The sequence below is a fragment of the Onychostoma macrolepis genome, chromosome 22, assembly GCF_012432095.1.
Source record: "Onychostoma macrolepis isolate SWU-2019 chromosome 22, ASM1243209v1, whole genome shotgun sequence".
NCBI lineage: Eukaryota > Metazoa > Chordata > Actinopteri > Cypriniformes > Cyprinidae > Onychostoma > Onychostoma macrolepis.
In genome coordinates, this window is record NC_081176.1 from 21,468,028 (window position 1) to 21,490,094 (window position 22,067).

Genomic DNA, 22,067 nt, shown 5'->3' on the forward strand with positions numbered 1-22,067 from the left:
CTAACTATTCAGGTTTTACACAATTCGTTGTAAAGTAGCACTGGGTGTGGAGCTGCATTGCACAAAACAGACCATTATAAACTATGCGATGTAGACAAAAATTAATCTTGTGTTATTGGACAAACTTTAGATGTAGCCTACATCTGTTCCTACGTGAGGAACAGCAGACAAATACAAAAAGGAAGGATTTTGGGAAGGGTTTGTTTCATTATTTTCTGTCGTGGCCAACTTAGTATACAAAAAAAAAAAAAAAGAAAGAAAGAAACAAACAAAAGAAAACACGGGCTGCAGATGCGCGACTAATAATGACTTGTGGCTGTGTGGTAAGACATGGGAGGAGCTTCAGAAGAATCAACTTTTTCAGCTTTTGAGGCGTGCGCTATATTGATTCTTCTCCAAAATTGAGAGTGAAGGTGAATCTGAGCGTCCTCTCCGCATAATGGTGCTTTCCAGAACCAGCAATGATTTTTACGAAGCTTTCTGGTGATTGAGGCTTTTCATTTTCAGCAATTTATGTGAAGGAGAATGGATTATGCGTGCGCGCGCTCCCATCAGCATGACAAGAATCGATTTGAGAGCGCGCGCGGCAGACAAATGACAATTTTAGTCATCATGTTGTTTTTTGTTGCGCTTCTTCCATATGCGCTCGCAGCACGTAAGTACAATTTCAAGTGTATTTGAAGTTTAATTTGAAGTAAAGTTATTTGAGTAGATGTCTACAAACTTCTCATTTTTATTTAAAGGTCTTGTTGGAGGTGTTTATGTTCTCATTTTCATCTCTACTCACGTTTATGTCAATTTAGAGGTCGTATTCGTCTTAGTTTACGGTAAAATTCAACAGTTAAGAAAGATTTATTAATTTTAACTGGTAACTTGTCATTAGCGATGACTTTCTTCAAAAGAAAAAAAACAATGACAGAAATGTTCTGAAAACTTCTCATACTGTTTAACGGCGACCTTATAATGATCGCTTACAGCACTAATAATAACTTGCATTTGGAAGAAACTAATGGAAATTAATGCAAAAGTGTGTAAAGACATGCTATATTAAGACTAAAATATCTACAATAGGATAATAACTGTGTATCAATAAACAGAAAAACCTAATGTAAAAGAAGTCGTGGTATTGACAAAAATAGCTAGTCTTGGAGTGCAATATTGTTTTTATGAAACAGTCACTACATGATAAGATTATCAAGGACACAAATTGATTTATTTAAAAAGCTAATTCATTAATTTACCATCCTTCCGCTAGAAGAGATGAAAACTGTTTACATAATTGAAAATGGTTGTGAATAGAATTGTTTATTCACTGGTCAGTTTTTCCAAACAATGTTAAAGGAGTAAAAGCGTCCAATAAGGTAAGTCTTTCCTAACAAGTACATTACCTATACATTTATACATTAATTATTCAGTCTTGTTTCCCAACTCTTCAGTGTTTCTTAGTGTCCAATGGCACATGTTAAAGAGTTTGTCCGCCTCCCACCAGGAGCAGAAATGATCTGCATCAACACTCGGTTTCCCCGAAGGCCAGTAGTAGCTCTTCAAATCCAGCCATCGTTCCCTCTGTACATTTGTCTTAAACATGAATAAATATGAGCTCTGCGGACACACAAGACGAATATTTACAAGATGGAAAACCACTTAAGTTGCTGAAAAATGACCTTTCCCACTGCGGTCATAAATCCAGTTGTAAAATTGCTGGAATCATGAAGTCTCCTCTTCTTCTGACCTCCAGACTTGGCTGTCATATCCCCCCAGGATCCAGTGCTTCACATCGGCTCGAGCTTGACTGCGGTGTGCACCATTAGCGCCGAGCTGGAAATAACAGCTAGATCCTTGTACTGGACACTGAATGGAAAACGCTTGGCTAGAAACACTTATAAGGTCCTTAGCCCAACCGAATCCAGCGTCACACTTCATCAACTCAATGGCTCCTTGCAGCAGTCAGGAGACAACCTGGTTTGCCACCGAAGCAATGGAGAAGTGTTGGCTGGATCATGTCTTTATGTTGGCTGTGAGTTTGTGAACACTTCCAGCTTATTTTTTTGCCATGTGTTTTTGAATATTCATGCTGTCCTCTTCTTTTTATTTTAATTTGACATATAGCGCCCCCTGAGAAACCTGTCAACCTGACATGTTGGTCACGAAACACCAAGGATCTCAGCTGCAGATGGAGGCCGGGAAGTCAAGGAGAGACATTCATCAACACCAAATACATCCTCAAGTACAAACTAAAGTGAGATTTTGACACCAAAAAACTTTATACCAACACCTGCTTTGCAAGAATCCCTTTTAACATGCAACTCTTCCATTTTAATAACCATCTAGATGGTACGGTAAAGAGAAAGACTGTGAGGACTACACAGGACAGCCATATACATGCTACGTTCCTCGCGACCTTGCCATTTTTACACCATATGAAGTTTGGGTGGAGGCGTCCAATCAGCTCGGCTCTGCCTCTTCTGATGTCATCACCTTAGACATTTTAGATGTAGGTAAGTAAGTCTAAAATATGCTAGTTTGGTGGAAAAATTGAGGTTGAGATCAAGGTGACTTGGGATAACGTCATGCTTACCAACTTGCACATAAATGCACAAAACCATCTGAACGTCTCGCATATGGTGCGCACACACTCGTCTGCTAGAAAAGATTTTTACAGATTGTAAAAACACTTTCCAACAGCTGAAATGTTTCCAAAAGGCAACTCGTGAAAATAGTACTTTAAAGGTCAATGGGCAGCTGAAAGTCTGTTGGCAATTGGTTAAAATTTTAAATCAAATGACTTATTTGACATACCAATGCATTAATCGAATTAATCACAATTAAACTACATCCATCAATCAGCACATTTTGCTGAGGAAAGCGAAGATATTACATTACTACATCTTTAAGGCCTCATTTCCTCATCTTCTGAAACAATAAGCTCTGGAATGCTCCATGATTGGCTTTGCCCTAAAGGCAAGCTTGATTAAAAAACATGGCAGTGGAGCACGTCCATTTCAAACAACAATGGAAACGGGAGATTGCCGTAGTTACGGCAAAATATCATCTAGCTAATGAGCGTCGATGAAGGTTTATTGGGAGATTCAATTACAAGCAGTTAGTCTTTGAAGTGAAAGGAAGATTTGTTTAACGGTTACCAACTTTTATTGGGTTCTGAAAATGACTTTTGTACATGTTTGACGTTGTGAAATATTCCTTTCAGTAACTACAGATCCGCCTCCTGATGTCCTTGTGAGCCGCGTTGGAGATCTGGAAGATCAGTTAAGTGTATGTTGGGACAATCCTCCTGCCCTGAAAGACTACCTGTTTCAGGCCAAGTATCAGATACGATACCGTGTGGAGGAGAGCGACGAATGGAAGGTATGGCTGGAATGGTTTAGTCCAGGCGAGTGCAAATCCTGCTCTTTGAGGGCCAATGTCCTGTAGAGTTTGGTTACAATCTGCCCCAAAACACCTGTCTGGAGATCTTGAAGACCTTGAGTAGCTGGTTCAGGTGTTTAATTGGTTTTTGGAGCTAAACACTCTTAAAAACAAAGGTTCCAAAAAAGGGTCTTCACAGCAATGACAGAGGAATCATTCTGGGTTTCCAAAGAACCTTTCAATGAACAGAATTCTTTGGAAACCCAAAATGGTTCTTCTGTCATTGCACAAAGGTTTTTTTTTTTTTTTTATGTAAAAAGGTTTGTTAGATTTTTAAAATGTTCTTCACACTAAGAAAAAAAATTCACTGTTCACTGAAAGGTTCGTTGGGAAACCAAAAACGGTTCTTCAATGGCTTCGCTGTGAACATCACTAGATGTTAAAGGTTCTTCATAGAACCATAGATACCAATAAAGAACCTTTATTTTCAAGAGTACAGAGCAGGATTTGCCACCCCTGGTTTAGTCCAAAAGAGCAGGGGTGCCCAATCCTGATCCTGGAGGACCACCATCCAGCAGAGTTTAGCTCCAGTCCTAATTAAACACACCTGAACCAGTTAATCAAGGTCTTCAAGATCATTAGAAACTTCCAAGGAGGTACTGTATATTGGAGCCAAATTCTAAGATATTGCAGGAAAGTGGTCCTCCAGGAGCAAAATTTAAAGGAACAATTCACCCCAAAATGAACATTCTGTTAATGTTTAATCAGCCTCGTGTGATTTTACACAAGTTTCTTTGTTCTGTGGAACACAAAATGAGAATTTTTAAGGAATCTCCTGGCCACTCCTTTCTTAACCTATTCCCAAAATGATCTCCTGCCTCATAAAGGTAGTCCATACGACTTGTGTGCTATATTCTAAGTCTTTTGAACTAATTTGATAGCTTTTTTGATTGACTGAATGATTCATTTATTAACTGACTAATCCAGTTCTCACATTCAACTCACTGACGCTAGGATCCAGCAGTTAACATCTCACTGGAGGGGAAGATTATCAGCTATAATTTCACTCTTTCTTTTCAGAAACTTGTCGTATGGTTTCAGAATGGTTGGAATATAGTGCACTAGTCCTATGGACCACTATTACGATGTTGTTCCAAACCTGTATAACTTTTACAGGTCTGGAGTGACATGAAGGTGGGGAAAAAAGACAGAGTTTACACTTTTGGGTGAACAGCTTTCCCCAATATAATGTCTGGTGCACATACTTAGATTATTCTTAGTTTTTATTTTCTATTTCTCCTGAGGTCATAGATGATGCTGGGAACCAGACGTCTTGTCGGTTAGCAGGTCTCAGGGCCGGTACAGTGTATTTTGTCCAGGTACGCTGCAACCCGATAGGCATCTACGGCTCAAAGAAAGCAGGTATTTGGAGCGACTGGAGCCACTCGACTGCCGCGTCGACACCTGGCATTGGTAAGTTTCATCAAAACGTAATAATGCAGTGTCCCTTTACTTCACATTAGGCTTCTGCATCACAAGCTAATTAGATTCAAACCATATGTAAACACTGAAAAAACATCAAGCTACTTGATAGAGATCTCTCACAAGTAGATTCAAAAGACTTCAGCAAAATGTCAGAGCGCTTAAGGGGACAACCGATGAATTCTTTGGGCTTTTTTTAGATTGATAAATTAAAAACGTCTTTAGAGCATGTTCAGATTAAAGAGGCGGTCGACCTGAAACTTAGTGGAAACAGATTCGGTTCGTAAGAAATGACGTTACATGTCTTGCATTAAAAAGAGGATGTTATTAAGCTCTGTTTTATGCCAAGCAATATGAGTTATGGCAAGTCTGAACTCCCCGTCCTGCATTCTGTGTTTAATGCTTTGGAGCTCATTAGCAGAGAGCTGGTAAATAGCCTATTATTCATGGATATGTGCACATCGCTCAGGGCAACACTGTACAATCGACAGCATTTAAGCAACTGGGGTTGAATTTAACAAATGTCTTACAAATGCATTTATCTGATGATTCGCATTGAAAATATGTAGATACTAATTTAATGAAATCAAATAATGGGTACTGCATAGAGCTGGGTGTCAGAATCAAAATTGAAGAATCACGATGTACTTACACATTATACACAATATTGCTATTGACTTAAAATTATGCAATGTTGTGGATATCGCCTTTAAGTTTCCTATAAACAGTGTGTCATTAGACTAGTTTCACAATCTTTGTCTCACCACTAATTTCAATTTACTTTCGTGAATCAGTTCAAAGAATGAATCAATCCCAAACTATATTGTTGATATTGCTAACTAAAACTAAAACAATTAAATATCATTTTCTTTAATTGAAGTACAGCTGAAGTAAAATAAAATAAAATGTAAATATTAGTTGAAAAACAAAAAAACAGCAATGTAGTTTTGGCAACAAACTGAAGTAAATTAAGTTTAAGTGCTAAAATGACTAAAACTAAGGCTAAATAGAAATATTAAAAACAAAAACTAAAATAACAGCACATAACCAAAATGTCTAAATCTTAAATTAAAAAGTTAATTATTAAAATGTTATTAAAAGCTACAATAATATATAATATAAAAAATTCTTCCAAACGTAATTAACTTGCGTCATCAGTCAAAGATGTGTTATTTTTCAGATATTACATTATAATGTAAAAATATTAACATTTTTTAAAAAGAATCGACAGAATAAATATTGAGATTAAGGATTCGCCAATACAAAAATTCAGACTGTTACCGATAGGATGATGATTATTTTCTTTTTTTGGCTGATAAATGACCAATATTAAAATTATGTACAGACTTTTCTAATTAACTTCAAAATAAAACACTAAAATCTAAAACAATTCAAGTGAATTCATACATATTAGGTTATATATAGTAAACACATTTTTATAATTGCCCAGTCCTAGTATATATATACCGAGTATTTTATGTCTGAATTTGCCACCAATATTTACAGTTACAATTTGTGTCATTTCTCACCAAAAACTCATCACATTAATGCATTGTCATTTCCCAAACAGACAGGTCACATATTGGCTCGTGCGATTCGAAGCCCAGCGAGCACAATTCAACGCTACGAAAGGAGCTCAAGCAGTTTTTCGGCTGGATGCGCAAACACTCTTACGGCTGTACGGACGTCAGCATCAAACTCTACGACCAATGGCGCGTCTGGCTGCAGAAAGCCCAGAAAACACACGACCAGGTCAGTAAGGACAAAGCGTACCTCCTTATGCGACACATATCAAGACAACAAATCATTACTGTTGGCACACATGATATAATGCCTGTGTGAAAAAAAAAGAAGCATTTTGCGGTTTTATGTGACCCACAAAAAAGAGAACCAAAAGATCTGTTTATTCTTTTGATCAATAGGCTCACATTTGATTGCGTTTACTAATAGCGAAGTATCATATAATCTTCAGACGTTACCACAACAGAGAGGAAACAGCCACTCAAAGTAATCAGCCGGAATGCTAATAAATTCCTTTTAGGTTAGACTGTGCAGCAAAGCTTCAGCTGCGAACCAACCGAGCCCGAGAAGTCTTGTGTGGCGTTCTCGAACGCTAACCGACATCCGCTGCACGCTCTCTGAACCGATTCAGTGGTTACTGTTGCTTTGGCACTGACGACTGTTGGGAAACTTAGGTCGCTTCATTAGTCACACTGTCCTTTGAAGAACACGATGTAACTGCCACAAGAATGGCTGGTACCAATTACGCTTCTCTGTCCCCATATATCAACTCATCACATTCACTTGTAAATGCCATTGTCTTGCCTTTCAGGTACTACAAAGCGGTAAATCATAGTGAAACTCTAAAGAAGGCTTGGGAGAGTTTGCGGGGGCCTGCGACGACAAGGTTTTTATCACTCTCCAGTGCTTGGGACTTTCATTTGAATGAGCCAAGACTCTCCGAAGGGATCTGCAAGAAGCCTGTCGTTTGGCGACATGATCTACTGTTTGCCTCCTGCTGTAGTCCCCATCAAATACGTCAAAGGAAGCGCGCTTTTGTCTCAGACATGTAATTTATAAGGGCATTAAAACATAAAGTAAGACTCCAAATTACGAGAGAGAGAGTATAAAATGTTTGAAAAAAAGGAGATAATGGGGGATTCTCTCATTCTTATTGACCTTCCAAAAAAAGGACCTTTGCAACTTAACAAGTGGTTTGAAATGGACAGATTTTACTAACTAAATTTAATTTGCTAAGAGTGAGAATTCATAAGCAACAACAACAAAAAAAACGAGCATTTAAATATTAATCTCTTAAAGTGATACTTTTTACTAAAAAAGTAAATGAGGACTGATGCTGCCAAGCTCCAGAATGAACAAAAGCACTGTAAAAGTATCATAAAATTGTCCATTTGTTGCTATATTCCAAGTCTTCTGAAGTCATATGATTTTTTTGTGGAACAAACAGATTTAAATTTAAAGGGATAGTTCACTCAAAAATGAAAATTCTGTCATTAATTACTCACCCTCATGTCGTTGCAAACCTGTAAGACCTTCGTTCATCTTGTTTACGTATGTGATACTCTCCAAAATGGCGCCGAGGTGACACAGAGGAGACGAATTGTTGAATAAAGTCGTTATTTTTGTTTTCTTTGCGCACAAGAAGTAATCTTGTAGCTTTATAACATTACGGTTGAACCCCTGATGTCACATGGATTATTTTAACGATCTCCTTGCTATGTTTCTGAGCCTTGATCGTGTAAGGACACTTGATGTCTATGGAGGGTCAGAGAGCTCTCGAAAATTCATCAAAAATATCTTAATTTGTGCTCCGAAGATGAATGAAGGTCTTACAAGTTTGGAACGACATGAGGGTGAGTAATTAATGACAGAATTTTCATTTTCAACTATTCCTTTAAGTCATTGTTCACTGAAAAACATGTCATCTCCCCTAAATCTAGTTCATGAGAGAGCTAGTGATGTAATAAATAAATGAAACTTATCTGAACGATTCGTTCATGAATCCTGAGTTCTATTGACTCCACTGATTAACTGTTTCTGACACAAAACTATCATATTGCTTCAGAAGATTTGGAATGTTTTATTAATTTCATTAAAGGAGATTTTCAAATTCTCATTGACCTGTCATTCAAAAAAAAAACATTTACATCTTGCTGACATTCGCAGACACACGAGTGGATTGAAAATGACAAAAACTGACAGATTACACATAGATTTTGCAAACAAAATTTAATGTATTTCCTAAAAGTGAGAATTCGGAAGCAACAAAATAAGATCATTTAAATATTTGTCTCTTAAAGGGATAGTTCTAAAATGAACAAAAGCACAATAAAAGTAAATCTGACTGGTGCTTTATATTCCAAGTCTTTTGAAGTCGTATGATAGTTTTGTGTGACAAACACATTGAAATTTGAGTTATTTACTGAAAACCATGATATCAGTCCTAAAGCTCATCTTTTGAATGAGCTGTTCCAGTTAATGAGCCTATCTGAATAATTAATTCACAAATCTTGAGTTCATTTAACTAAATGATCCAATTCACCTTATCATATGGCTTCAGAAGGCTGAATAAAGTCACATGGACCACTTTATGGTCCTTTTTGAAGCACATAAGAAATAAACTCATACAGGTATGGAGTGAAATGAGGGTGAGTAAATAATGACAAACTTTTCATTTTAGTGCATTGTCCCTTTAATTGTTAAACGCACAAGTTTAAATTGGTATTTGAAATGCAATTTGCAATTTGTTTGTCCTCTGTGTTCAAAAACATCATGTAAATACTGTATCATTATGTATAAATAGTTTTGTCTGTATAAACGTCCTCAAAATATTTAAGGAATGTTCATACATTTTCTAACACATTAGCTTTTGCTGAATATTATTATTATGCACATAATAAAACGCTATTTACATTCAGAATGAACAGATATATGCTTTAAAATAATGAACATTGTGTTGGTTTAGCAAACAAAACGTCATAAGCTATTCTAAATGTATAAAAAAATAATGAAATAAAAGATGCCACACTCTCTTTAATAAAAATATGCATTGCAAAGCCTGCATCAGCAGCAGCAATGCACTCTGTCTATGCAACGCCTGAGACCGCGATCGATACCTTAGATGACTCTTCATTAGAAAGGAAAGTTCATAGAGGATCTGAATCCATCTCTGTCTCCTGAGACTGACTGAATCTCACTCCGGCTCCTCTGAGTCATACTTGAAGTCTTGCAGAATCTCACTTAAAGCGGCTGTATTCTTTATGATACTGATAGAGATAGAAAGAAACAGAAAGAGTTTTTTCATTCTGAGGTTTAGAAGAACAATAGGTTTTAACCATTAACATGAATATACCAAGTATTGTACTTCAAAACCAGGATGAAACATTACAACAGTGATATATGTAGTGATAAATATAGAGAATAGCCTAATTAATAAATACTTTCTTAACATTTAAATAATTTAAATGATATTCTATAACATATAAATTATATTCTATATAAAAGTAATGAATTACAGTGATACAATATATATTAAGTCATTAAAATACAAGTAAATTACAAATTATATATATAAAACTAATTAAAATAAATGGCAAATTAATACTAAATTACATTTTTAAAATATGCAAAAAATAAATAAATAACAATACAGTTGTGTTCTAAGTAGTTTTTCTCAATTTATTCGTCATTGTCAGGTGTGTAGGAAAAACATGCACTTACTGCTGTTCATTTTTTTATTAATTAATTAACTTTTTGTCACTAATATGCAAGAAACAAACAGCTAAACATTTAAAGCATAATTAATAAATACTTTCTATTTTTATAGTTGATGTGTGTATATATTTTATATATATATATATATATATATATATTTGTATATATATTTTATAGTCCCACTTGTGGGTATGTGTAAATTATATATATATATATATATATATATATATATATATATATATATATATATGTGTGTGTGTGTGTGTGTGTGTATGTATGTATGTATGTATGTATGTGTATATACAGGTGCTGGTCATGTAATTAGAATATCATCAGAAAGCTGATTTATTTCACTAATTCCATTCAAAAAGTGAAACTTGTATATTCATTCATTATACACAGACTGATATATTTCAAATGTTTATTTCTTTTAATTTTGATGATTATAACTGACAACTAAGGCAAATCCCAAATTCAGTATCTCAGAAAATTAGAATATTGTGAAAAGGTTCAATATTGAAGACACCTCTGATCAGCTAATTAATTCAAAACACCTGCAAAGGCCTTTAAATGGTCTCTCAGTCTAGTTCTGTAGGCTGCACAATCATGGGGAAGACTGCTGACTTGACAGTTGTCCAAAAGACAACCATTGACACGTTGCACAAGAGGGCAAGACACAAAAGGTCATTGCAAAAGAGGCTGGCTGTTCACAGAGCTCTGTGTCCAAGCACATTAATAGAGAGGCGAAGGGAAGGAAAAGATGTGGTAGAAAAAAGGTGTACAAGCAATAGGGATAACTGCACCCTGGAGAGGATTGTGAAACAAAACCCATTCAAAAATGTAGGGGAGATTCACAAAGAGTGGACTGCAGCTGGAGTCAGTGCTACAAGAACCACTACGCACAGACGTATGCAAGACATGGGTTTCAGCTGTCGCATTCCTTGTGTCGAGCCACTCTTGAACAACAGACAGCGTCAGAAGCGTCTCGCCTGGGCTAAAGACAAAAAGGACTGGACTGCTGCTGAGTGGTCCAAAGTTATGTTCTCTGATGAAAGTAAATTTTGCATTTCCTTTGGAAATCAGGGTCCCAGAGTCTGGAGGAAGAGAGGAGAGGCACACAATCCACGTTGCTTGAGGTCCAGTGTAAAGTTTCCACAGTCAGTGATGCTGGTGTTGGTCCACTGTGTTTTCTGAGGTCCAAGGTCAACGCAGCCATATATACCAGGAAGTTTTAGAGCACTTCACGCTTCCTGCTGCTGACCAACTTTATGGAGATGCAGATTTCATTTTCCAACAGGACTTGGCACCTGCGCACAGTGCCAAAGCAACCATCTGGTTTAAGGACCATGGTATCCCTGTTCTTAATTGGCCAGCAAACTCGCCTGACCTTAACCCCATAGAAAATCTATGGGGTATTGTGAAGAGGAAGATGCGATATGCCAGACCCAACAATGCAGAAGAGCTGAAGGCCACTATCAGAGCATCCTGGGCTCTCATAACACCTGAGCAGTGCCACAGACTGATCGACTCCATGCCACGCCGCATTGCTGCAGTAATTCAGGCAAAAGGAGCCCCAATTAAGTATTGAGTGCTGGACCTGCTCATACTTTTCATGTTCATACTTTTCAGTTGGCCAAGATTTCTAAAAATCCTTTCTTTGTATTGGTCTTAAGTGATATTCTAATTTTCTGAGATACTGAATTTGGGATTTTCCTTAGTTGTCAGTTATAATCATCAAAATTAAACAAAATAAACATTTGAAATATATCAGTATGTGTGTAATGAATGAATATAATATACAAGTTTCACTTTTTGAATGGAATTAGTGAAATAAATCAACTTTTTGATGATATTCTAATTATATGACCAGCACCTGTGTATATATATATATATATATATATATATATATATATATATATATTAAATTTTACACATGATTACTAATGAATATAATATATAAAGTAATGCATTTAATTAAATATAAATTACAATATTAAATAAAATATTTTTAAAAATATGCAAAACATCTGTACATGGTTGCACTTACTCCTGTTTGATCTCACGGACTTTCTCTTGGAAATCCTCATCTTCTGGGTGATCCTGGGCATTCTGCTTGGCCAACTGTAACTTAGCTGTCTGCAAGGTCATAAATATAGATACACATTAAGAATACCGTAACCAATTACAGAACATACACATTTGGTTCAATACTGTTTCAGTCTTATACATAAAGAAGGGAGGAGAAAAATCATTTAACAAGCTAATTTAAGTTATGCAGGACTGAAATGTTTAACTAATCACCTTTCTAACTAAATATGCTTGAGAGTGCACATCCTAACATTCCTTTAAAATATCTTAATGACACAGCACACTGCCTGAAATGCTGTATCCCATAATGCAATGCACTAAACTTTTCATGTCCAACCTGATGAATTAACTTGAAGTATTTTGCAGCTTCAATGTTTAATCTCATGGTTCACTCATTATTTTATCAAATTTGGAATAAAATCAAATTAGAATGATTTATTTTTGATAAAATCTGTGTGCAGTGCATATTGTGTCGTATTAGCCAAACATTTTTAAAAACAATACAGTGCCCACCAGCTCTAGTTTCTCCTTCTCTTTAATCTGCAGTTTGTCAATGTGTTCGGAGAGGTCGGGCCGGTCAAAGTCTTGGTGCAGCTGCTCTTTAATCTGCAGAACCTCTTTGGAAATGCCGCAGAATGCTTTCGTTATCTCATGTACCAGCTGTTTGTAGTGCTCGAAGTCATAGTGGGGCCCCGTCCTTAAGTACGCCTCATGACCCCTGAGAAAAAAACAACAACTGTATTTACCTCAAATAACCTCAGACAGACAGATAATAGATAGACAGACAGACAGACAGACAGACAGACAGATAGATAGATAGACAGACAGATAGAAAGATAGACAGATAGATAAAAATAAACTGACTCCTCAAATAGCTTGTATGCTTCCACACGCTCAGCTTGAAGTACATAAAATCTTCTGACCAAATGTTTGAAATCTGTAGGTGCCTTTTAAAAAAGAAAAAAAAAAGAATAGACACAGAAGTCACAAACATCAAAAAGACTAAGAACAATATGATTCCATTGCAGTATATATATATATATATATATATATATATATATATATATATATATATAAAGTAAGTGAAGTGCCTACTTTTAAGGTTTCAAATAAGTTTTTGGAGAATAAAATGTCAAAATTTGGTTTAAATAATGTTACATTGTCATTCAGTGTAACACAATATTTATGTAAAAATTCAAACAACATGCTTATTCTGACTTGTACATATTAAAATATATTAAAGAATAAGGGAGCATATTACAGTTTATTGTGTTTTAAATGAGTAAGAACCATTAACTACGATTTTTTTTCCTCAATAAACTCCTAATTGACAGCTTATTAATAGTTAGTAAGGTAACTTAGGTAAATTTAGGTATTGGGTAGGATTAGGGATGTAGATTATGGTCAGGCAGAATATGTGTTTTATAAGCACTAATAAACAGCCAATATGTTAATAATAGACAGGCTAATATGCAACTAGTTAGTAGTGAGAATTGGTCCTTACACTTCTGTATAGACTAGCTTTAGCAAATTCGCTACGTTGTATATATTTCTATTCATTTAATATTCCTAAATGTGATTATATGATACAACCTGAGTTAAAACTAACTTACCATGTTGCTAAAACTGTGTTTTCGTAGCTTGGCAGATATATCTTCTGACCAGCAGCATGTGTATGTTTCGTTCAGTCCCGCAGCGCGCGCACGCGCACGCGCGCACTCACTTCCTGTTTGGGTTCGCGACGTAATACAACGTCATGCGACGTCACCTCAACGCTTACGTGCTGGGACGAAACCTTGGTTCACTGAAAAAAATGATACTACTTTTTTTTTTAAGGTAAGTAGTTGCAAACTATTTATTTTAAGCTATTTTAGCTACATTTAAATAAAAAAAAAATGCTGAAATTTAGTCAGCTAAATTTGTTTATTTAAATGTAGCTAAAATAAATTGTTTGCAACCACTTACCTTAAAATAAATTTTTCAGGGTTTGAGGCAGATATTTTACTCGTTAATCAGTTGTTTAATGAAAATGGCCACTTAGTAAATTATAAAGAATTTCTTTGTCATTCTAATATTCCCATTTGTTACCCCTAAAGAATTTGCTATTGTTTTTGATGCCATACCATCTGGAGTTATTAGACCCCCTATCCCTCTATTTTACCTTCTCTAGTTCCTACTATTTCAGTGGTAGGAAAACAGTGCTTTTCTGCCTCTTCTTCTAATATATCAATAAGTTTGTTATTTCTTAATAATTTTGTATCAGTTCCAAATGTTATGTTTTATTGGAATGTTTTTGTCTCTGATATTGTCTGGAGGAATGTTTGGCTGATTCCAAATAGATACTTAATTATGAAAGAAGTTTCCTTTCGAACTATCCATCGTATATATCCTGTCAATACTTTCTTAAAGAAATATAAAAAAGATATTGATACAAACAGCACCCCGAGACTAGTCTATAGTGCATTTATTTTGCCACTGCCATTACCCTAAATTGTTGTGTAAAGACCTCTCCTTATTTGTTATTAAAAATATTGACAAAGATTTTTCTTTACTTTGGGAAAATGTTTTGTTTGGATTTGTTAATTCAAAAAAAGGTGCTTTTACAGAAAAACAAAATGTACTTACTTACTGAAATACAGCATTACTTTGGGACTATTTCTAATTCATGTAATAAAGCTTTAAAAACAGTTGGAATTTGTAAGCTGTTTAATCTTTTCCTTTGAATGTAATGTGTTTTGTTTAATTTTATACCCCTGTCTAGTAATTTCTTTGTTTTGTCATTGTATATATATATATATATATTACATTTAATTTTCTTTTTAATTATTATTATTATTATTTTGTATTTTTGTATTGTAACTGCTTTTTATTGGTTGATATAATGTTCATAATAATAAAAAATAATTTCTTAAAATCATATAAAATATGAATATTTATAGTAATATTAAATTTATATTCTTATTCGCAATATGTATATTTTCTCTATAATGAAGCAATGTAATCGATTTTCTAATATAGTAACGTAAATACTGCTTTCAATCCATTCAGTATCTTAAAAAAATTATAAAACTATAATTTATTATAAAACGTTCTTATGAACACAACGCGCTAATATTAAATGCCTCGTGCTAAAGGACCACTAGGGGGTGCCAGTGCCCTATATTATACTAAAACCTTTATTGCGCTTCCATATCAAAATGAATTCACATTAGGTTCAAGTTTTATATTTTAAAGCCATACTTTTATTATGTCAATATGCATGTCAGAAACGACTCAGTTAAATAATATTTAGGTTACATGATTAAAATGAATTATATTAATCATATGCATTAAATTAATGCATGTCGCTAAACATAACCGACTAAAGGATTCGGATCTTTTCGGTCTCATTCAACCGGACCTGTAGAGCTTCCAGGCGGCGTTGCAGGGGCAGTGCAGTCTTGTCTCTACTAGCTCAGAGGAGGCTCTGTAGACTTGTTCCGACACACCACTGAATGAGACAAAAGCCTGGAAAGTTCAAAGGGGCAAAAGCAGACTGCCCCGGTTACATTACAGCCTGTGGAGCGCAGCTCACTGGATCTGATGTGCATTAAATACCGTGCTACACAAGGGGTGGGGTGGATGGAGATAAGTTTTAATGCTGAAATATGAGCAATCGGAACTAAGGCGGATAAATACTGCACGCCAAGAGGGATTGTCTTTACGTGTGGAGAGGAGTTCAAATAATCAGTTGCACGGACGCAACATTGGCAATTGGGATAAAAAACGTTGCACGCGCTGCACCGGAGACTCGTGCTTTCCCCTCGTGGATACTTGAGTTTGCACTAGAAGTTGTAAGAATATTTGTGGAATACACCCCGGAGAAACTCAACACAAAACAAACGAGGGACAAAATGAGAGGGTTACATGTGCACCACAAATCCTGGACTCTGTGGACTGTGTTCATGTGTGTAATGAGTGGAGTTCATTCACAAGAAAGACAGTAAGTATGTTTGTAGCGCTCTTTCATGAATGATACCGAACCGCTTTTTCATTTCAAGCATGCATGTCTAGAAAAGACTTCAGTCAGGTGATAACGGCATCCTCGGTAGTTTGTCGCTCGCCTGTGGAAATGTTTCCTTGTGCAACAACAAATAAACTCAGCTGCACAGCTGCTGTTGATGTGCGTGGGTGTTACTAACAAATAACATGTAATCCGTTACAAATGTTTATGGTAACTGTAATTGCTACCAAAAAGTCAATGTATTTATTACTGTTACACATCATGGTTAACTAATATGGGATCAGATACTACAGTTTTGTTGTAACAGTAACTGTAGTGTCTGTTATTTTGATAGAAACTATGGTTACCATGGTACATTTTTGTAAAGGGTGGTACAGCTGACATTATGTTATGAACAAACTCCTAAGAGATGTTCTTTCAAAACAGGTCATTATGTTTCATAAATAAGCATTTAAAGTTTATGTCATTGTCTTAGTCACAGATTTCCCACTGTTGGTATGATCAAGAAGCTCAATTTTTCAGGTTTAATGCTGCTATTGTAGTGAGATAAATGTGCTGAACCCAATTTATTCTCCTCACGTTCTTAAGAATACAATTCAGTTCGCTTTCCCAAGGGTATATTAGAAGACTGTGGTCTTTATAAAGGTTCTTCACTGATTCTTTTGTAGGACACTAGGTTCATTTTTCTTATTTATTCTTATTTCTTATATTATTGATGTTACATTGATAGCAATGTTGTTGCCCGAGTTTTATCATTTTTGTTTATGCTGGAACCAGATTTCTTTAATTATCTCCAACATCAAACAATAAGTTGACTAGAAGAACCTTGTTCAAACCCCTTAAAGATTGGTTTACAGGAATCTTGTTGGGTTGATTGACCCAAGACCTGTAGACGTCCACAAATTTCATCCTTCATACCAGAGCTGGGCAGAGCTCAGTGCCAGTGTCCGTACCTGTTACACGTGGTTGTGCCAAGTATTTCGAGCACCAGAGAAAGAGGTCAATAACTAGCTTGCCCTCTCCGACAAAGAGCTACATTCTCTTGAGTCAGCCAGTAGCTGTTCTTTCCTTCAATAAGATAGTGCTATCGTGTAAACACTGAATAGTTTTATGCCCACCGCACACATGAGAGTATTGTAAGATAGGGAGGTGAGGATCAAATGCAGTCAATTCCACGTAGATGCCTTGAAAGGGATTTTCTCATGCCTTGAGACTTAAATTGCTTCTGGCCTCGCTGAACCGTAATGCCAACCACCTGATATCTCACACTCAGGCATGCTATTAAACTCAAGGACACTGAGCTGCCTGGGTTTATTTGGGCATGTAATGGGTCAGAGAGTCACCTTCCAAACGTTTCTCATCGTTTAAGGTCACAAGAACCAAATTTGTTACTGGATTTGTGCAAGTAGTCTAGACAACTTAGATTAAAAAGAGGTGAAAAACACTTACAGAATTAGGTTAGTGTTGGTTAATTGTATAACAACATTGCCTTGACCTTTGTCTTGACATGTCTTTGAGAAAGTCCTATTAGTTTTAATTGCATTGACCCCCAAAACTGGGTTTTATGCAGCCCCGTCTCTTTCTTTTAAGAGTAAAGGCCAACACACCAAACATTTAAACAAATCGCCAACAAATGGTCTAAACACTGCAAAGATCAAAACTAATATTTGTCAGTTTGAACTAAAATCAATTCGAAGGCAATGTTGCTGTTCAGTATCTTCTTTGAATAGTCTTTTTTCGCTCAAAATATTTGCAGCAAATCAAGCGTGTCCAAAATGCCCCCCCATACACTCATTCACTGTTCCCTATATTAGTCCACTAATATAATTCACTTGTAGAAGTTAATGAAAATGTGTAAGCAAATTTGAACAATGAGTGCACCAGAAATACTGCTGCTTTTGCATTGTTTGTGCTTTGTTTAACCTTAACTGTCACTGTCCCACATCAAAATCAAAAACAAAACCAATCAAAATTAAATAATTTTGACAAAATACATATAGTCGGAAAAGTCTGAGTCTCAGGATTCCATATTTGGTATTTTGTGATAGAAGTAATGTTGCAAAAGCAACTTATACATTTCTGAAAGGAAAGTGCATAAAAAAAAAATTCAATGGTGTTTGGGTGGCTGTTTTTGTTTGCAAGATAAGACCGGTGGCTGTTTTTGATATAACGCCTAAAAACATTTTTTTTTTTTTTTTTATCCACTTCAAATTTGGAACATTGCTTATTTAGACTTATTGCATTCATTTTATAGCAATTTTAGAGTAAAACCTATGATGTAAAATTTTTATTTTCTATAAAATATAGTAATAGTACATTTTCTTTACAGTAAATTTAAACTTCTATAAAATTTTCATACTTTAATTTTTTTGTATTTTTCTGTATTCCAAAGCATGGGGGGGCTTTGGAATACAGAAAAATACAAAAAAATTAAAGTATGAAAATTTGGAATCCAATGCACACCCTAAAAAATGCTGAAGTGACTCTCTCTCTGCATAGAGACCATTCTCTAGCATTGATTGTACATTTATTATTGCAGTGCATTATGGGAGTGCATGAGTGCACTTGATAATGTCCACTACAAATGGCTGTTTCCTCAAATAGTGCACTATATAAGGGTACGGGGGCGGTTTCTGACACAGCCCTAGTCATGATCCTGCAAAGTGCCTTTGGATCCCCTTTTCATAGTGGTAAACCCCTCATCGTAAATTAAGCAACAAGAGCAATTTGTTAAATTAGAAGATGTTTTGGTAGGCTAAATTGAGGAGTCGGGGCCGTGGTGACAGCCTTGGCACTGAATATTCACCTTGCTCTCTAATTTACAAACTGACTATTGGTCTGAAATTTGTTGTTTCGAGATCAATCATAAGGTTCCACCTTTCTCTCAACACCCAACATGGGCAACAAAGAATCACAAAAAACACTTGCCAGTTTGTGTTTGAACTTCTGATATTTGTTTTATGTTTTTCCAAGTGGTAAGGTTGGGCACCCTTGTTTGTTTGGTTTGTGTGTCCTATGATGTGAGATTCAGATGTATGCCCTAGACAAAGCAAAGTGTTAGCGTAATTGGTACCTGGAGTCTTGTGATGTAAACACACACAGCTGTTGCTCTCCGTCCTTTGATTCACAGAGGTTACCTGATTGCTGCACCATCTGTGTTCCGTGCCGGTGTGGAAGAGGCCGTGAGTGTGACCATCTTCAATGCGGTAGAGGACACACGAGTACAACTGCAGCTCAGCGTCAAGGGCGAGATTGTGGCTCATAGCCATGGCACTGTACGAGGTGAGAATTATGTTGGGTATTCACATAAATTAAAAATTGCTCAATTCAGCATCTAAAAGTAACGTCCAACAACAGCTGTGGTGCCAAGAGTTCCTCTTACCCTTGAAAATGTTTTTAATCAAGTTAATTTTGACATCTGTAATTGTGTCTTTATCTTATTTAGTTTCTATTTTAAATTTTAATAACTATAGTTTTTGCCATGTTAATAGCTATAGAAACTGGCATGGCATTAAAAACAAACCAACCAAGAGCTCCTTTTGCAATACCTTGACCCACCAAAGATCACTGTCCATGGTTTACAAGTTAAACATCAGTACTAATATTTAAGCTTCTTTTCCATAAATTGCCGAATTAAATATGGCACCAATCATAAATGATCATAATTTCTGGTTTGTTCAATAAAGCCCTATAAATTCACGCTTTGATGCAGAAATCTTGGTGCTTAACCTGTCATCTTTTTCATTTCAGATAAAGGCACCATCAAAATAAAGGTGAGCCAATCATAAGCCAGTTTTAGCCCATAGTCCTTAAAGAGATAGTTCACCCAAAAATGAGGATTATATCATTAATTACTGACCCTCATGTTGTTCCAAACCTGTAAGACCTTTGTTCATCTTCAGAACACAAATTAAGATATTTTTGATGAAATCCGGGAGCTTTCTGACCCTGCATGGACTGAAACACAACTGACACGTTCAAGGCCCAGAAAGGTAGTAAGGACATCGATAAAACAGTCCATGTGATATCAGTGGTTCAACCTCAATTTTATGAAGCTACGAGAATACTTTTTATGCGCAAAGAAAATGCAAATGTGTCATGAACGTGTGTCGAAGTCTGACATTTGCACGCACAAAAAGTATTCTCCTTGGGCTATTTTAATAATGTCCTTACTAACTTTCTGGGCCTTGAACGTGTTAGTTACGTTGCTGTCTATGGGAGGGTCAGAGAGCTATCGGATTTCATCAAAAATATCTTCATTTGTGTTCCAAAGATGAACGAAGGTCTTACGGGTTTGGAACGACATGAGGGTGAGTAATTAATGACAGAATTTTCATTTTTGGTTGAACTAACCCTTTAAAGTAGCATCTGTACTGAGCTCAATGAGACCTTTATGCCTAATAACCACAATGTTCCCAGGTGCCGTCAGATCTCAGAGGCCAGGCACATCTGAAGGTTTGGGGGAACCGCCAGCTCAATGAGGGTGGCTACATCTTCCACAACCACACCACTGTGACGGTGGACAGCAAAGGCACAACTGTTTTCATCCAGACCGACAAGCCAGTCTATAAGCCCCGACAGAAAGGTCTCTCTCCTTTTACCAAACGGGAATGGGTTGCTGATGATGCTAACTGTGTTTGTATTGCTAAATGTCTCAATGCTGTTGATGTTGGCTATGTTTAGATTACTAGCATACTACATTCACACTGTATACTTCCTAATGTTTTAAAAAATGCCAAAAATAATGCAATACTAAACATTCCAAAACAGTAGATTGTTACATTGCTGTCACATGACCTCCATACAATTCCAGTTATTATCTTTTAAATTAAATACAGTTATTCGCCTTTTTTTTTTAATCTTATGCCAAAATTCTTACCATTCTGGCCGATATCACTTCTAATTCATTCCTCTCACTATAAATGAAAGGCTGTGTTAAGTGCATTGCACTGTGGGACACAATATTTTATGTCGCATGGTCTGTTACATATTGCAGAATTTGGCAGATGTCATCTGAGTATTCTGTGCATACAGAAAATGTGCTTATTTTGCGCACTGTACCTCCTGCATGCTATTCCAAACATGTCATGAATAGCTTTGCGAAAGAAGTTGAAATGTAATTAATTACTGTTTTTTTCTCTCCCTTCTAGTTCTTATAAATGTATATGCTGTCACACCAGACCTAAGGCCAACCAGTGAAAAGGTGAAGACCTGAAATTACAAGCTAAAATATTAAATATAAATTATACTTTGTATTAGAGAAGCATTGTCCTATTTAGCATTAGCAGTGTTTTAGTGTCTAAAATCTTATCTTGCAAACATTTTTAGAAAGGCGCAATAAGTAGCTTAGCTCTATTACCCTCATGCACAAACAAAAACACAAATTACAGAAACACCTTCACAAGAGACACTTAGAGACGAGCGTTTTTTCCAAAAGTGGCTCCAGCTATAGTGTGTGGACAACATCCTTTTTGAAAACTGGGCTGCTAAAGATTGCACGCTGGCAAAATTCTGCAAAACGTCTCTCAGAAGCAGGATTGATTTAAATCCTGAGAAGGCTAAAGTAGCTGTAGTTATACAGTTTGTCGTCCTTACCCCTCTAATAATTTCTTTGTTTTGTTTTACAGATTGAAGCTTACATAGTGGTGAGTGGAGGCCGTGGGGTGGACACTGCTCTGGTTGGGAAGCATGGTTGGAGTGTTTCTATCCTAGTAGGGTCCATGTTGTACAGCTATAGAGCTTGACAACTGGTCGCCGGTGTTGGGTTCGACCCTAGAGCAGACGCTAGCGGGCGACTAGGGAGATAAAAGGGAGCAAGTCTTCCTGGGGCGTTGCCCCCCCACTGCTCTGTGCTCAGCTTCCATCTCTTTCCCACATGCTGCTTGGTCTTTGA

General features: G+C 36.2%; 3 protein-coding genes across 3 annotated transcripts in view; 2 read left to right on the top strand and 1 right to left on the bottom strand.

Moving 5' to 3' along the window:
- The first annotated feature begins 212 nt into the window (after positions 1-212).
- On the top strand, positions 213-8,443 carry crlf1b (cytokine receptor-like factor 1b). Its single transcript, XM_058760495.1, has 8 exons — positions 213-655; positions 1,739-2,017; positions 2,110-2,239; positions 2,332-2,498; positions 3,209-3,366; positions 4,671-4,839; positions 6,419-6,600; positions 7,181-8,443. The coding sequence occupies exons 1-8, from the start codon at positions 526-528 to the stop codon at positions 7,202-7,204; spliced, it is 1,239 nt and encodes a 412-aa protein (XP_058616478.1). The 5' UTR covers positions 213-525; the 3' UTR covers positions 7,205-8,443.
- A 140-nt stretch (positions 8,444-8,583) lies between these two features.
- Positions 8,584-13,946, bottom strand: rex1bd (required for excision 1-B domain containing). Its single transcript, XM_058760497.1, has 5 exons — positions 13,785-13,946; positions 13,036-13,118; positions 12,685-12,889; positions 12,131-12,219; positions 8,584-9,635 (listed from the first exon to the last, which is right to left on the bottom strand). The coding sequence occupies exons 1-5, from the start codon at positions 13,785-13,787 to the stop codon at positions 9,563-9,565; spliced, it is 453 nt and encodes a 150-aa protein (XP_058616480.1). The 5' UTR covers positions 13,788-13,946; the 3' UTR covers positions 8,584-9,562.
- A 1,607-nt stretch (positions 13,947-15,553) lies between these two features.
- The window catches only part of cpamd8 (C3 and PZP like alpha-2-macroglobulin domain containing 8), a 36,252-nt gene continuing 29,738 nt past the window's right edge, over positions 15,554-22,067 (top strand). Inside the window, exons 1-6 of the mRNA XM_058761300.1 lie at positions 15,554-16,153; positions 19,305-19,456; positions 19,925-19,947; positions 20,594-20,759; positions 21,325-21,377; positions 21,802-21,819. Coding sequence (XP_058617283.1) covers positions 16,065-16,153; positions 19,305-19,456; positions 19,925-19,947; positions 20,594-20,759; positions 21,325-21,377; positions 21,802-21,819 — 501 coding nt within the window. The 5' untranslated portion in view covers positions 15,554-16,064. The remainder of the gene's footprint in view (positions 16,154-19,304; positions 19,457-19,924; positions 19,948-20,593; positions 20,760-21,324; positions 21,378-21,801; positions 21,820-22,067) is intronic.

Coding starts and splice junctions, on each gene's coding strand:
- crlf1b (XM_058760495.1), top strand. CDS start 526: ATGGATTATGCGTGCGCGCGCTCCCATCAGCATGACAAGAATCGATTT. Junction 2,018..2,109: donor ATCATGTCTTTATGTTGGCT/GTGAGTTTGTGA, acceptor TTTGACATATAG/CGCCCCCTGAGAAACCTGTC. Junction 3,367..4,670: donor AGGAGAGCGACGAATGGAAG/GTATGGCTGGAA, acceptor ATTTCTCCTGAG/GTCATAGATGATGCTGGGAA.
- rex1bd (XM_058760497.1), bottom strand. Junction 12,890..13,035: donor GCATACAAGCTATTTGAGGA/GTCAGTTTATTT, acceptor TTTTTTTCTCAG/GGGTCATGAGGCGTACTTAA. Junction 12,220..12,684: donor AGAAGGAGAAACTAGAGCTG/GTGGGCACTGTA, acceptor ATGACCTTGCAG/ACAGCTAAGTTACAGTTGGC.